Raw genomic sequence first — 16,081 nt, 5'->3', positions numbered from 1 at the left:
CTTAACTGCCCTGTTCCTTCCCACTCATCCAGCATAGGCACAACGGAGAAAGAGCACCAGCATAGGCACAACGGAGAAAGAGCAGCACTCAGGAAGAGGGCCACAAGGTCCAGCTTCTTTCTTCGTGTGGGATTCAGCCATCACATAGCTTTGAACTGTGCTATGTGCAAACTGTACACATGGCGCTGTACAGCCAGAAAGACATCTAAGGGACATCATTATGTGAACTTCTTGCCTAGCACTCAGCCCACTGCGCTTTGGCTACAGTTACTGCCCTGAGGTGTGCAATGCTCCTGTGCAGTGTCCAGGCTAGTCAGGACCTCAAGAGTCTCCACCTCCACCTGGCTGTGCTGAACTTAAATTCAAATAAGATCCCAAAGCTCAAAGCAAAGCCTTTCGAATGGGTTAGAAAGAGCATCACAGAGCACCATGCAGTTTCTATTGAAGCAAGTGGTCAGTTCAGATTGCTCAGCATTTAACACTCCAGCATCCTGTTAGTACCGCAGTAATTGATGGGCGGTTACAGGGAGACAAGGGTCTGCCCTGAAAACAGGAAAACCTGGATTTCCTTAGGCAAAGCCCTTAGGCAGCACACTTTCAGCTGCATACGTGAGCCTGAAGAGCTGACATGCCTGGCTCTGCAAGGCAGCAGGGAGGAAGCCAGGGCGTATGTAATACCTGTCCCTCTCTGTGCTCTGTTGACAATACCCAGGCTGGAAGAGGGGTACCTGGCATGAGCAATTGATTTGCTCCTTCAAGTGCCGGACTGCACCTCTGACCGTCTTGGGGCCAAGAACAGGGCTGGCTCCCTGACCTGAACCTGTCTGGCCTGTCTACAACTGGACATGCAGTGCATGTGCACGAAGCTCACTCACAGACCCTGCGAAGGGCACCATCTTCATCCAAAGAGTTTGCATGTAAATTTGCACCAATTCTTGAGATGTTCTCAGAGAACCAAAGGAAGCTGAGCACTGAGCAGAGAAGATACAGGCTCTGTCACATGCCTTATGTCACATCCCATCCAACACATTCCCTTGCCATGAGCCAAGTGTGATCCTTGCAAACTGATGACAGCAATGTATCATGGACCATCCAGTGCGGCGGGTGGAAGGTGCTTTGCCCAAAGGGCCCTGAATCACTGGGTATCACTTAAAACTTGATCTAGCGGGCCTAGCACAGACCCTTGCCACACCAGGACAACTTTTGCCCCTACTGAAATAGGTGTACTAGCACTTTTGCAGGAGGCCCACGTCTACCCAGCCACGTCACTCCACCTCCCAGATCCTTTTGCGTGCAGGTAGTAGGTCTTCCCTTGACCTGGCCTGCCTATGGCATGGCTTGATGGATTCGTCCAAGAGGGAACCCCCTCAAATGCCTCCTCAAGCCTCTTCTGGTCCTCAGGACTGTCAGGTACCAGAGAACTGTTCTCACCTTGCATCAGGAACAGAAACACCCAAGTGCACAACTGGCAAAGGACTACCAGCTTCGCTTTGCATTGGAAGGCTTTGATGGCCCAAGCCTAGGAGAACATGAGCGCGCCACTGCTTGGGTCGGTCTCTCTCCTGCAGTGTTGCTCAGAAACAGGGAGGCTGCAAAGACCAAAATCTTTGAAGACACCTGAGCAGTAACCAGTGTGGCATGGGGAAGCCACCTCCTTGTGCATGGATCCGCAGGACAAAGCTCCTCAGAGGACACTGCAGAGGAGCCTATGTGGATAGCTCAGCATCACAGTTGGACATCGTGCTCTCTGCATGGCCAGGTGCAAATACTCAAAATACTAGCAAGAGATTTTAGACAGGAATAATTATAGCTTTTCTGTGTTCCAATTTCTGAGCATCCTGGGATCAGTTTTCTTTTGCTTTGTATGGAAATAAAGGGACTTTGAAAATTGAGTTTCAGATTCTGTATAATACTGAGCTGAAGCTGGGAACTTTCACAAAAACACTTACGGCAAGAGTAAAGATAAAAATTGCAAGAACTGGCAAAACTGTGTCCCCTATAAGCTTTGTGTATATCAACAAAAAGTGTATCTATTGTATTAAAATAGGCACAGAGACTCAGACAGACAGGATCTCTATGAATTCAGGTTGCAGAACTGCCCCTTAACAAGCAAAGTGTGATCAAGTAAAGCTACCTGCAGTGAGCAGCAGCCGTCTCCTTTATACCAGAGGATCCTTACAGACTTTTTCCTTTAACCCAACACCCTGAGTTAATTGTTAATTAAATACAGCCAGTGTTAGAGAAGCCAAAGCTCTGGGTCCACTACAGTGTCATTTTCCAAACGGTCCCTACCCCCTGCTCTGCCCTTATCACTCCCAAGGAGCATCCTGCCCATGGCCACAGCTTTGCGGGCTTTGCAAAGCTTTGGGCTTTGCATTTCAAAGGTTACACGGGTGGGAGAGTTTAGCAAGGGGGTTTTGATTTGATGTATAATAGAGACATGGAACAAGTGAGAAATTAATTGCCAAGTTTGGAGGTCAAAACCTGGTGTCTTCCAGGAACTGGGACGGAGAAATATCAGGGCTGAGCCATGCTGATTCACTAACATGGTGCGCTCATACCTACCTGTGCAGAGTACTCAAAGAGACAGGAAAAGAGCAGGAGATGAAACCCGGGAGCCTCTCCTCATGTAAAGTAACACTCTTTCCCGAACTCCTGCCATTCAAAGGGAATGAACAGGGTTGCACACCCTCTTCCCACTCCTGAGCCTTGTGCACTCTTCCCCAGACCTACCACTTTGTGCAGATGGCATAAAGCTATTTGTAATGTTTACCTGTCTGACAGGGCAGCTCAGGGCAGACGATCTGTGGATCTGGAAGGAAAAGAAACAAGGAAAACTGAGTCATGTGCTGACATCCCCCTTCATGGCTTGCACAGACAGGGTGGCAGGGCAAGGTCTCTTACAAGGGGAAAGGACTCCAAAGGTCTGCCCCAAAAGGCTGGCCCATATCTAAGGAAGAACTGCTTATCCAGGGCTACATAAAGCTATCACCATGAATGACCCAGCTTATGGACTGCTGGCAAACCTGCTGGGACACAGAGTCTCTGCAATCGTTGCAACAAACCATATATCCCCCCATTCCAAACCCTGGGGGTGAAAACGCCAGTTCCAGTAAGAACTGTGCAAGGACAGGTACAGACCTGGGCAGAGCACATCCTCCATCTTGTCAATGAATTCCTCTGCCACCAGGTCTGAGAAGAGTCTCATCTTCTGGACTCGCTGGGGTTCATTGCAGGCGATGGAGACCAGAGTCTCGCTCTGTTCTGGCTGATCAAACATGTCTCCAATGCCAATGGTGTTGACGACCACATCTCTACCACAAAGAGCCCCTAAATTCTTGTCGTCATCCCGGGGGTCGTAGCGCCCATCTGTGATCACCACAGCAAACACTTGGGCTTTCTCTCGCCTGCTTTCCTTGATGAGCTTGTTGTAGGCAAACTGAAGGGCAGATGGTGTCCAGGTGCCCCCAGCAATCCACTCCAGGCGCTTCACTGCTTCCTTGAAGCTTGACAGTGAATCAATGCGCTCATCATCAAGCTTGATGGCTTCGAAGGTCCCCTCGTGACTGTACTGCACCACCCCAACACGGGCACCTGCCAATGAAGCATCACATTACTTGGCTTTGCGTCCTCAGTGAAAAGTGGAGAAAGTCAGAAAACTTTCATATCAGCAAAGAGCTGCCCGATTGGCCTACAAAGCTGGGAAGGGAAGAGGGAAGAGCAGAAACTGCTGTGAAAATGCTGGGCAGTTGAACTGCAGCCCAGGGCAGCTACAGACAAACATGGAAGATGGAGGGATCCAAGACCCTTTTCTTTTCCCCGTGTCCCATTCTGTCCCCACAGAGTCCAGACCTGTCTGTGACTTGGGATCTTTGGCAATAGAGCCCAGCCGACTGACCACGTTGACAACAAAATTTTTCTCCAGTGTGAAGTTGGTGTAGCCAATACTCTCCGAGCTGTCTATGACAAACATGATATCCAGGGCACCGCAGCGCTTCTCACAGTCTGGGGAGAGGGACGGGAGGAGGAAAACACATAGGTCAATCATGGTGGGACAGAGACGGTCAGCCATCACACAAAGCATCTACAGGGTTTGTGGTGCTGCCTGCCGCTGTCAGCATAGGGAGGATTTTGCAAGCATCTTTCTGTCTATGTATATCAAAATAAATCTTTTTAATCTTGCTGTGTAATACTCTCTATCCTTTCATCTGGACCATGCAGCTCTATATTACAGCTCACTGCTCCTGCGACGGCAGAGCTAAATTTTGGGAGGTAAGCGAGGCTGCCCCTGCAGTGCCACTGCACTCAGTGGTGGGCTGGGACTGGGGTGAGCAGAGAAGGGCTTCCCATGGTTTTTCCTCTGCAGGGCGCAGCACTGTGCAGAGTGGCAAAGAGCCCGCCGTGCCAGTAGCTCAGTGCAAAGGGCAGTTCACGGGGCAGAGCTCCCTCAAGGGAGCTCCTGAAGAAGGAGGCAGCCTCTAGAGACCCCCTTTCCCCATCCCTTGAGTAGTTGTTTCCCTGCCCTGGGGAGAGGTGATGGTCTGCTCACCACAGCATCCGCACGTCTCTCGCACATAGGTCATCACGTCACAGTCCTGCCAGGAAAAGGATGCAGGGTGAATGCCTCCCTCCCCTTAAGCAGCATCTGTCCCCTTTAAGGGAAAGGCTTCCCTTTCCCTTCCCACCCAGCTGGCCCCTCTTTCCTTGGCTCCTGTGGGAAGCCACAGGCCACCTCTGCTGGGCAGCAGAAAGACCTGTGATGCCCTGTTTCATTCTCAGGCTGTGCATGGCAAAGCCACGGTTGCCTCAGGAGGAAGAGCACCGGGGGCTGCAGAGTAGAGCTACTTACAGTCAGGCCAGGATCTCCTGGTGGGCCAGGGGTCCCCTGTAAGAAGAGCACAGGGATTTCATGCAGTTTTGCCTTGAGTTCCCTTTTTGGGAACTAGATGTCAGAGACATTAAAAACATGGCTTTTTGCGGAAGTCTGCCACGGGAAGGGTAGGAAAGCCTTGCTAGGAGCCAGCAGACATGTCTGGTAGTTGGTGTCCCTTCCAGCAAGCCCTGCTGCAGGGAGACTCGCTGGGCTCCTCTGGGCTTTAGAGCATCAAGAAGTAGGGGGGAGAGGAGGGAGCTGCAGCATCTGCTCAGACATGATGGCATGGTACTGTACCTCGGGGCCTGCTTCACCAGTTGGACCACGGGGTCCGGGCTCACCTCCTGGGCCAGGATCACCCTAGGAAAGAAGCAAAGAATGGTCAAATATTTCCCCAGCAAGGCTAACAATGCAGCCACTGGTGTTCAGTGCTCCTCCTGACCTCCTTGTCAGACACAGCCCTGCTAAGCGTGGTCACCAGCCTGCCACAACTGAGCTGGGGACACAGGGCATGCAGGAGAGCAGGCAGTACTGTCCCCAGCACACCTGGCAGAGGTGTGGGAAGGGGACACCGACCCTGCAGGCAGTATAGGAAGTCTGCTTACCGGTTCCCCCTTCTCTCCTTTGGTTCCTTGCACTCCTTTTGGTCCAAGCTCACCTCTTCCTCCCTGCTCGAAGGAAGGAGAAACAGATCTGCCATGGAGCGCATCTGGATGTGCTCAGGCAGAGGCACTACTGCTATGAGCTCATCAAAAACACGTGCCTGCCTGGCCCAGGAGAGCACCCTCTAAACCAGAAGCTCAACGCAGAGCAAATAAACGGTGTTTACATAGGCATTAACTAAGAATAAAGAAGTTTTGCAAAGCACATTTCAGATGGTTTCAGAAGAAGATGGGCTTGGAAGATACACTGCAGGGAACAGCCAAGGTGGCTGCTGGAAGAGCAGGCTGCTTGGCCATGTACCCAGAGGGTCAGGTGACAACCGCTCAGAATTTTAGTCTGTACAAAAAACAGGCGACTGAGACAAACACACTTACCTTGGGCCCCGGTTGCCCCTTCTCACCCTTGTCACCCTGTGAAGGGAGAGGAGGGAGAGGTCAGCTGCCGACCAGTACTGGTCCCCCACTGTGCACGCATACATCCAAAGTTTGCAGTGAGGGTCACAAAGCTGAACAGCACATACAGCTTCAAACTGATGGTTGGGGGGGCGGGTGCTGCCACCTCCCCATCACCGCTGTTGAGGCTGGGGTCCCCAGCACCTCTGCGACAAGGCTGATGGAGCTGCATCCAGGGTCAGTCCCAATGTTCAACCCCCTCGCCCCCATTGCGGACCCTGACCATTTTTCTTCGTCCTTCCCTCTTCTCCCAGGTTGCTCAGCTCCAACAGTAACCTCCGCTGAAACCGGCTTCCTCGAGGCACATACATCTGCTCTGGATGAGGCACACATACCTGGGGTCCTCTGGGTCCAGGGTAGCTAAAGCCAGGTCTGCCTCTATCACCCTTTGGTAGAAAAAAAAATGACCCATCAGAAATCAAATGCGGCCTTTCTGACCTGCAATGCCACTGATAGTCAGTTTTCAGCTGTTTTCAGCTTCTTTTGGGGTGAGACACCACCAGGAGCCATGACTTCTACAGTTGGCCCTGAAATGTTAGAAACAGCTGTGTGGAGTAAGGCTTTGCAGGGTCTTGGAGACCTCTCATGCCAGGGACACCCCTGAATCTGTGCAGGGTGAGGGATGTAATCAGAGCTGCCTTGGCCAGACCATCTCTGCCTCAAATGGAGGCTCAGGCTTGAGCCATTCTGTTTCTGAGGCACAGAAGTTTCTGCACTGGAAAATGCCTTTTTTTAAAATAATTAAGAAAAAGCACAGCAAAATACCCTTTCAAATGCAGAGTTGCATTCAAGTACTTTACCTTTGGTCCTGGTGGTCCAGCGTCACCTCTTGGGCCCAAGTCACCAGGGTCCCCACGTGATCCCTGTAGGATAGTGTTGGGAAGAGTGGAGGAAGCATGTGAGGATGTTCCCTGTGGCTCCCTGGCCACACGGGGGACTGTGCTGGAGAAACCAGCTCTTGAGATGATGCTGTGACACCATCTCCCCTCCTGATGAGGTTACTGTGATCTTGACTGATTTAGCACTTGAGTTCCCACATCCTGTGGACCCACATGGATGTCACGGCACTACTGCCACAGTGGGGTGATGGACTAACAACGAACTCAGGACAAATGGGTGGCCAGAGAGCCCCATCTTTCCTTGCCCCATGACCCATTCACGAGCTCTGAAGTGGTCCCTTCCATGTTGTCATGGGAACACCTGGGACGGGGAGTGGTGGAGAAGGAAGGACTCCTGTGTCCCACAATTTCTCCTTGTCAGTGGCCTCTGGGCTGATTTTTGAGCCTCCCTGAGAAAATGGCAGGCAGGCTCCCCTCGGGAGGGACAGTGCAGACATCTTATGTCAGTAGGGCAAGCTCTCACTGCAGAGGGAGGACACGATCCCACAGATGCCTCAGGATGACTTACGGTCTTGCCTGGCTCTCCCACACCACCTGAAGGGCCTCGGGGTCCTGGCAGTCCTTGGTCTCCCTGTAAAGCAAAGCAAGATGCAAGAATTTGCAGAGGCAGGTACTGGCAGGTGTGCATGAGGAGGAAGCTAGGTGAGCTGCACCAAACAGCAGCAGCACTCTCCCTCCTTCCTGGTTGTCACCAACCCCTGCTCCGTGCTTACCCTTGCTCCTTTGCTTCCAACCTCACCAGGCAGGCCACGAGGACCCTCTGGACCAGGATCTCCCTGTGAAGAAGGTAAAGATATTCCCAGTTAGGGATGTCTCCAATGCTGTTTGTGTGCATGGCAGCGATCCTTGGAGCGAGGAGGCAAAATGCTGTTCTCAAATCTGGTGTTTCTTGGTTTGAAACACAGTGTCAGGGCAGTGTGCACTCTGCACATGCCTCTCAGCCTTGGGGTTTGCTGCCCTTCATCCCCGCTCTGGATCAAGCCTTGGAAGGGGTGGCTGTACCTGCTGCCACCAGAACAGGCAGCAGGCACAGTGGGAGCCGCGTACACATGCGGAGCCCACTGGGATCTGCAATTCCCAGCTCTGGTGTGGGACACTTCATGGCTGAGATACTGCACATCGCACACACATCTTGGGCTCATTTGCAATGATCTGGGCAGTTGCTTTACTTACCCTTTCTCCTTTGGCCCCAGGAGTGCCTTTGCTGCCTTTCGTCCCTGGATCTCCACGTCGACCCTTGGCAGACACAGAAAGTCACATAAATGGGATGTGAAGATGGATGCTACCTGAACAGTGATGTGTGACTGCCTTGCCTTCTCACTCCTGGTCCAAGAGACATCTCCTTGTCCCCTTAGCAAGCATGTGCCTGGCAGCAGGGGAGCAGGGATGCCCATGTTGGCTCTGCTTGGGGGATCTTGCCTTTGGCTTTTCAGAAGTCACAGTTCTTTCAGGAGGGTGGTCACCACAGTGACAACAAACACTCGTCGTTCATTCCCTCAGGGTTAAAGGCTGCTTTACTTCCAGCTCATCCCGTGTTTCTTTCCCCACCAGATCTCGCATAAGGACACGTGCCAGCTGGGATCTAGCTTCTTGGTGCTGGTGGAGCTGTGCTGCTGTATTCTGCCAGGGAACATCATCTACAAACCACTCCCCAAATTTTACATTGCCCCATCACATTAGCTTGGGTCTGTATGGCACCATTGATGTCATGACATGGCTGTGATTTGAGGCTGCCCTCTTAAGAGAGCTATACTGTAACAACCACCAGATCTCATCTCTTTGAGCTTTTATGAGAAGACAGAAGTTTGGGGAACTTCCTAGAGTACAGCCAAAGGGTCCCTGGGCATCCACAGAGGCATTTGTTGTTATGTGGGAATATAGGATGCTTCTCTAAGGTGAGATGGTTAACATCAGGTTTAGGATTATGGAAATATTGCTCTTTGAAGATGAGGGACACAAGGAGATCAGCATCTGCACATCTTTTGGGAGGCAGAAGGCAGGGCAGGCAGGCTAAATGGGGCAGTTTCTCAGAGCTTATCAATGAAGTTGCATGAGGCTCCCATGGCATGCCCACTGTCCAGAGTGCTATTCAGACACTTACAGGCTCTCCTTTGGGTCCAGGAGATCCTGTTTCACCTTTTCTTCCCTTAATTCCAGCAGGCCCTTGAGCTCCAGGGTTGCCTGGAAGTCCCTTGTAGAAGAAAAAGAAATATAATTTGTCAGAAGGGAGGTAAAGGTGCACACACACATACCTCTTGTCCTGTGTCAAGCAGTCCACCCTTGAGCAGATGTGTGTTAAGAGCACACGACTTACGCTTCCACACACCCACCATGCCTACACGTCAAAGCTACATGCACAGTCTCCAGCCTTGGAGCAGCGTGATGCTGTGTCACCTTTTCTCCATCAATCAGTGCAAAGGCTTGTCAGCTCTCCCTTACAGCATTTGTCCAGCCTTGCCTAAAGCCGGAGGGCTATTTCAGCCGCCTCCACTATGTCTGAAGTAACTGGCTACTAGCATAGCAAGCCCTTTGGCTATAAGGTCAAGTGCAGTGGGTAAAGCCTGCATTAGATTTCTGAGCTAAAGTTTACTCACATGAATAAAAATAGCCTGCAAACACTGGCACTGCCTCACACACTGAGGAATTCATGAGACTGTGCCAGGGGAAACCACAGCCAAACAGGGCCTTTCTACTCAGGAGAAGATGGGAAGAAAAGGAAAGATGCAGTGCAATAGATCAGCTAGAAAGGTAAATCCTCCTAAGTCTACATTGCCTGTTTTTCTCTTCTCTGGACAAACACTCGAGATCTATTCTCATTTTGCTCTGGGCACCTGCAGGGATGTTGCATAGTCCCCTCTCCTGTTGCCACATGACATTTTCCACTGTACCGGTGGGGACACGCATGGTGGGAGAGTTCACTCGACCACCCAAGGGCTTGTGCTTTCTCCATGCTGCTAATTTGCAGAATCACAAGGATGCCTTGGCAAGCAGTCATCTTCGTGCTGTGGCTACCCCACGACCAGCAGTTGGTATCACTCCGGCTCAATGCCACATGGAGCAGACCCTAGTGATTGCTGGAAACATCTACATACTGCATGGACTTACCGGGCTTCCTTTTTCTCCTGGAGGTCCTAGGGGTCCGCTACGACCAGGCCGGCCAGGATCTCCCTGAAACAGCCAGAGAGCAATGGTCATTGCCTGCGTCATCAGCACATTGCTGTGCACCACTGATGTGCACCATGAAAAGCCCAAGGAGCAGGGCCAGCAAGGCTTTTCCCTTGGCTCCTGTGTCTGGTGATGGGATCCAGATCCCAGCCAGCCAGAGCCTATGGGCTCCATGAGTAGTGAAGGATTTAAGAGCAAGTACAGGCAATGAAGTTTAGCTGTCCCCACTGGTGGCCTCTGCCCACACTCTGCTTGCTGTTCAGGGTACCTTTATGCCTTCATCTCCTCTTTCACCTTGGTCTCCTGCATCTCCTGGGTAGCCATCAGGGCCCTAGGGAGCGAAAGGACAAAGAATCATACGTTTTAAAGTGGCAACACGATGCACTTTCCCTGCAGAACAAATCAACTGGCTTAGAAAGTTACTCCAGAGACTAAAATAGTTTTTGTTTGTTGCTAGCATTGATAAAAGAGCAGCTCCTCCTCTCTGTGTGGAGGGGAGGGACACTGGGGGATCCCAGCTTACTTGCCCATGGAAAGGAGGCACAAAAAATTCAGGCTGTGCTCCCCACTCTGGGGATCCCAGGCCTGGTATCAGGTCATGCAATTGGTTGCAAAATGGGCCAGTAACCTCTCATTGGCCGTATCTCTCTGCATGTGTAACTCATTCAGCGGCTAAAGTTGGGGCGATACATCTGATGTGCCTAGTCAAACAGTAAAGCATTCCTACCTTGTCACCGGGGTCTCCCTTGCAGCCTGGTGGTCCAATTCTCCCCAGCTTGCCCTAGAGAGGTAGCATTCAAAAGAAGACAACAGAGAAGCTGTAGGTGTCTGAACGGAAAATACAGCTTTTCCTGCTAACAGTTACTAATTTTTAACATCATCTGCTGACTGTACCTGTGATCAGTTAAAGAATAAATAGCAAGTGTATTCCTTAAACAGGAGTGTGATGTGCAGAGACAAATGGAGGAGGAGAAAGTAGTCGAAAAACCCCGAGTGGCAGCATGGATTGGTGAGAATTCAAGCATGCTCACCCCGCACATATGCCCTGGGTGATGGACACGTCCCTCAAGGCTGGATTTGGTGGTCACTTATGTCCACGGTTGTGCTGGTCCTCCATTGTACATCTCGCATCAGAGCGGCTCAGGTTCACAGGAGCCACACTGCCTGATGGACGCCGTGAGAGCAGTGACTGCCTTACTCTGCACCCTGCTTTACCAGCAGTGCTTAGGCAACTCACACCAGCTAGAGAGCAGTGGTGATTGAAGGACTTCTGTGTCTTAGAGCTTCAGCAGGCATTTTAGGAGTGGGAAGAAGAACTGGCATTATCTCGCAAATGTACTTGGCTGGGTATATGAGAAAGTGCAGGGCAAAACCTGGCCTAGTGGGAGGTGTCCCTGCACATGGCAGAGGGTTTGGAACTAGATGATCTTTAAGGTCTCTTCCAAACCAAACCATTCTATGATTCTATGAAAACCGATGTGTGCTGGCCAGTGGACAAAGCCAGTTTGAAATCATCTCAGATTAGGCTATCCCGCTGAGGTACATCTGCAGAACCATAGAGGCGACAGAGGATTTCAGGGACTTTTTTTTTTTTACAAGGTACTTGAACCTGGCTTTAGGGCTTTAATATTAAGAACAAGCAGTAGCTTAGAGATGAAATTTCAGATTCTGTGACAAACTGCCTTGAAACTCAAATTTCCACAAAACTTTCTGTGTATGTGTCCTGTAGGGGTCACTAACACTCATGATGAGATATCTGCACCCAGATACTCAGGATGTATCACCTCCTGCAGCAGGAGCACAGCCCAGGTTCCACATATAATTCCTGCAGAGAGCTTGCTGATGAAGGGATAGCACTTCTGTGACCTGAATTAAATCATCTCCAGCTAGCTCACCTATTTCTACAGGACATGCAGAATAATGTGCAAATAAGTTCACAGAAACCTCAGTCAGAGGGTATGGGAGAAACGAAACAACCTTTGGAGACAAGGGTGGGTAAAGAAATGAAACAGCAGCAGTGACATTACAGGGTGCTCCCATGTGGCATTACCTTCTGTCCATCTGTGCCGTTCCTGCCTGCCAAACCAGCAGCACCCTGGGATCAATGGGAAAAAAAAGAGGGATCAGTGATCTGTTAACACACACTGAAGGACTGGTAGCTGGAACAACAGACGAGTTAGAATGTCCTTTCTTACCCTCCGTCCATCGGATCCAATCTCTCCCTGGGGGAAGAAAAGGACAGGAGTCAGCCAGTCTGCCTACATTGCCTCCCACTCATTTGCAATGTACAAACATCACCACTTCACACCAGGTAAGCAATGCCTGAAGGAGGAGACAGGCTTTGGAATGCCCCTGGAAATCCCTCCCCATGTCCGCTACATATTAATAGGGTTGCTATTCTCCCCATTACAGCTAAACTCTCCCTCTTTGCAACAGAATGGTGTCCCTCCCATCCCAGTGCCCAGACATGCCATTTGGTCTCTTCTTTCTCACCTTCTCTCCTTTCAGCCCTGGAACACCCTAGACAAAAAGAAAAGAAGAAAACCCCTGTGTTAGTGCCTGGGGATCAGCAGGAGCAGAAGCAGCAGAGCTGTGGGGGTCTTGTGTGGGAAACGGGCAGGTGAGAGCTCCCCCTGCTTTACCAAAAATCAATGAATGTAAAGAGCTCAGTCACCGGCTATGGGATTCTTACCTTGGGACCAGGGTATCCGATCGGACCTTCAATACCTGGGTCACCCTTAAGGGAAGAAGACACTGAGAGTTAGCTTGAGAGAAGCAGAGATGTGGTCCCAGCTAATGCAGGGACAGCACTTCTGGCTGTGGTGGTGGGGGACTTTCCACAACTCACCTGGCGTCCCTTCAGCCCAGGGGAGCCTGGCTCACCCATGTTTCCCTTTGCACCCTAAAGAAAGAAAAAACCCAGCATAAGTCCTGGCTTAGTGCTGACTGTGAGAAAATGGCAATTTCTAGGAGCATCAGGCTCACTTCAGCCGTTCCTACAGAGCTTGGAGCAGCACGCTGGTGAAGCAGGACCTGCTTTATTCTGGGGAAGCCAGGGAAAAGCTGTATGGGGAGGGAAGTACACAGAGCTGGGGGCAGGAGAGTGAGACACCCTGCACACGTGAGAGCTCTGCTATTGAGGATGGGAGAATTGGAGACAACTGCTGCCTCACTCCTTTCGTCATCGGGTGCTGCAGGTGCCAGCTGTGGCTAGCACAGCTGATGCTCAGGTGCTTCTCTGTGCTGCTGTCAATGCATCAGCCTTGCACGGACAGGAGGAGACACTGGTGCTGGCTGTGTGATCCATTCACTGCAGCAGGGCAATCTCCCGGGGCCAAATCAGATGCTGGGGAGTTACTTCCCACCTGGGTGCTACGCCTGTGAAGGCTGCTGCAGTGGAGGTGAGATCTAGGGCATCCTGCAGAGTCTTTGGCAGGCACGGGCATTATTGTCTTCCCACAGGTGAGGGCGACTTACCTTCTGTCCTCGGTATCCCTTGGGACCAGGTGGACCCGCAATCTCCAGACAGCTCATCTTGTAGCACTGAAATACAAATTAAACACATGTGACTGCTGTGCTGCAGCGTGCTGGCTGCTTCACGTGCTGAGCCAGCACACACCTGAAGTTCAGCCCTGCGCCATAGCTCTCCACACACCTCTCGCTGTGACTGCAGTGCTGAAAACTACTATGGCTCCATCTGGGTTAGAGTTGGGGCAGCAACAAGCATGCTGAAAAATGCTGCCCGTAAATTAAAAGCAGGAAGTTGCCATAAACACGTTCTTTATGGCTTGGCTCTGGGCCCAAACTGAAAGAACAGGACCGCTAAGTGTCAGGCAAGGTGGTGTACGCCCGGTCTCTGGGCCCATCAGGGGATTCGCATGCCCTTTGGAGCACTGCTTTGCGCACTCCTCCCTATGTATGCCAAACCCTGTCCGTGTGATACCAGCAGGGTAGGAGCTTCAGCTTGCAGAGCACCTACAAAACATGCCTCCAAAGTGATAAAATGAGTCTACTCAATAGACCTGAATACATTGCAGGGGAGGGGGAGGCAGAAAGCGAAGAGTCTAGTAAGCCTTTTTAAATACTGGGTAAAGGGATGGATTCCCAGGGTCTGTGCTGACCCACGGGTGGGCTGACACCTATCCCGTGCAGCTCGCTGCAAAATCTGGCCTGCTACTTTGGGGTACAAGCTGGTCTTCTCTAAATGAGGGAACTTAAGCCTGCGTTGTGTGGCAACAGCATAAAGATCCTGCTCACTCACCTCTCCGTAGGCTTCGTGTTTCTGCAAAGGAGAAAACAAGATGGACAGAATCAGTTAAGGTGGAGACCCCCAAAGGAAAAGCAGCATCACACCTCTGAGGTGTGTGTGACAGCAAGGGAGAGGAGGTAGTAAAGGTCCCATGGCTTTAAAGACGATCTCAGTAGAGCCCTCAATCAAGAGTGCCTCACAGGTGGGTCTCAAAGACCATGCTGATGGTGAGCATGTCTCGGTGCTGCACACTCTTCCATGAGCCCCTGGATGGGAGGCAGGCTGGGGTATGGGTCTGGCCTTGAGCAAGAGCCAGGACTAGGGTGGCAGTCTGCCCAGACATGCAGATATGCCGGGCAACAGAGACACAAACCAAGGAGTCCTGGTTAAGCACCACACCAGAGAAATCAGAGATGCTCAAGACTCCATTTGGCCCGTAAGTGCTGAAAGGACATAGAAAAGGAAAAGAAACAAACCGTAGGCTTTTCCCTGCTAGAGGTGCTCTCTAGAGCCCTCCCAAAACCCAATGCGGGGCTGCTCAGAAAGCATTCCCCCCATCCATGTGCTGCTTCTCTTGTCCCCGCCCTTATACTCCCTGCACCTCAGCTGGCACTCCGTACCATAACTTGGATTATCCTCTCGATGGTGTTCACATCAATGTTCAGAGTGTCTTTCTGCGTGATGGCGTAGTTGTTGCGGTACAGCTCATGTGGCAGGTTGGCGATCTCCCGCAGTCCCTGCTCATAGACGTTCTTGCTGGGGGCCACTGCGAAGAGCTTGATCCCCATGTCTCGTGCCCTCTCAGCCTGCATCTTCATCCCCCCGCAGGGGCTGCCAGTGACGTGGCCATCAGTGATGACTACCGCAAAATTCACACCTGAGGCCATCTGGGTCTGGATCTGCTCTGTCATGTTGGAGATAGCGCAGTCCGTGAAGGTGCCCCGGCCAAGGTAGTTAATAGCAGACAGCCTGGGGAGGTATATGTCTTTGCTGCTCGTTAAAGGGCTGTAAATTTCCACCACATCCGAGTAATGAAGGCCACCAAATTGCCAAGTGATGTAGACCTGGTTCTGGTAGAGTTCATTCTCCAGTTTATTGATGAACTCAGGGATGAACTGCTTTATTTGATCCACGAGGCTCTGGATAGGCACAGTCTGCAGAGCAACACTCTCCGAGGTGTCAATGATGAAGTACACGTTGATGGGGCAGTTCCTCTTTTCTGCATGGAAAAAATTATTCAGACCATGTCGAGAGCACTTCATGCACCACTACACTCCCTCCACCGTCTCCCTGAAACCTGGACCAAGATGTGTATATAGACAGCACATAAAGGACAGCATATAGAGATGTGAAGAGAGCAAACCACAGCATGAGGTTTGAGATTCAGCTTCCTGCAAGGGTGTTACAGCTCTTACTAATCAGGACTTATTTCCTCCTGGGTTGGAGGAAATGAGGAAATTGAGGACTAAGAACCAGGTTTGAATAACTCTTGCTGTCCTGCACTAAATGAATGCCTGGCCTGACAGGCTGCTGGTTGCTCTCTGATTTATACACATTTTCAAAAAGATCATGCCCAAGTGTGATACTGGAAAAAGCACAAGTCCCATTAGCTCTAGCAGTAACATCTGTGTTTGAGTCAGACAACTCTCCAGTGCTCAGGAATTCAAAATGCTAAGATCTGCTCACTGTTGAATCAATCTTGAAAGTCTTGCTATTTTTTGTAAAAGTCAGGCTGGACATGTAAATCACCTGCTCCACATTGCAACTGAAAAGCGCTGAA

The 16,081-nt window shown here is 51.1% G+C and overlaps 1 protein-coding gene across 2 annotated transcripts in view; it reads right to left on the bottom strand.

Annotated features, from left to right (window-relative positions):
• The window catches only part of COL6A2 (collagen type VI alpha 2 chain), a 29,240-nt gene that overhangs the window by 7,836 nt on the left and 5,323 nt on the right, over positions 1 to 16,081 (bottom strand). For both annotated transcript variants that reach the window (XM_054209648.1, XM_054209647.1), the window contains exons 3-27: positions 14,922 to 15,520; positions 14,314 to 14,334; positions 13,530 to 13,595; positions 12,901 to 12,954; positions 12,745 to 12,789; positions 12,546 to 12,572; positions 12,248 to 12,274; positions 12,103 to 12,147; positions 10,780 to 10,833; positions 10,321 to 10,383; positions 9,993 to 10,055; positions 8,989 to 9,078; positions 8,061 to 8,123; positions 7,601 to 7,663; positions 7,396 to 7,458; positions 6,789 to 6,851; positions 6,324 to 6,374; positions 5,911 to 5,946; positions 5,479 to 5,541; positions 5,171 to 5,233; positions 4,850 to 4,885; positions 4,550 to 4,595; positions 3,853 to 4,005; positions 3,142 to 3,594; positions 2,774 to 2,812 (exon numbers count right to left, since the gene is read on the bottom strand). In XM_054209648.1, coding sequence (XP_054065623.1) covers positions 2,774 to 2,812; positions 3,142 to 3,594; positions 3,853 to 4,005; positions 4,550 to 4,595; positions 4,850 to 4,885; positions 5,171 to 5,233; positions 5,479 to 5,541; positions 5,911 to 5,946; positions 6,324 to 6,374; positions 6,789 to 6,851; positions 7,396 to 7,458; positions 7,601 to 7,663; positions 8,061 to 8,123; positions 8,989 to 9,078; positions 9,993 to 10,055; positions 10,321 to 10,383; positions 10,780 to 10,833; positions 12,103 to 12,147; positions 12,248 to 12,274; positions 12,546 to 12,572; positions 12,745 to 12,789; positions 12,901 to 12,954; positions 13,530 to 13,595; positions 14,314 to 14,334; positions 14,922 to 15,520 — 2,346 coding nt within the window. The remainder of the gene's footprint in view (positions 1 to 2,773; positions 2,813 to 3,141; positions 3,595 to 3,852; positions 4,006 to 4,549; positions 4,596 to 4,849; positions 4,886 to 5,170; positions 5,234 to 5,478; positions 5,542 to 5,910; positions 5,947 to 6,323; positions 6,375 to 6,788; positions 6,852 to 7,395; positions 7,459 to 7,600; positions 7,664 to 8,060; positions 8,124 to 8,988; positions 9,079 to 9,992; positions 10,056 to 10,320; positions 10,384 to 10,779; positions 10,834 to 12,102; positions 12,148 to 12,247; positions 12,275 to 12,545; positions 12,573 to 12,744; positions 12,790 to 12,900; positions 12,955 to 13,529; positions 13,596 to 14,313; positions 14,335 to 14,921; positions 15,521 to 16,081) is intronic.

This window comes from Rissa tridactyla, chromosome 7 (assembly GCF_028500815.1).
Source record: "Rissa tridactyla isolate bRisTri1 chromosome 7, bRisTri1.patW.cur.20221130, whole genome shotgun sequence".
Taxonomy (NCBI): domain Eukaryota; kingdom Metazoa; phylum Chordata; class Aves; order Charadriiformes; family Laridae; genus Rissa; species Rissa tridactyla.
This window is presented reverse-complemented; position numbering and strand designations above follow the sequence as displayed.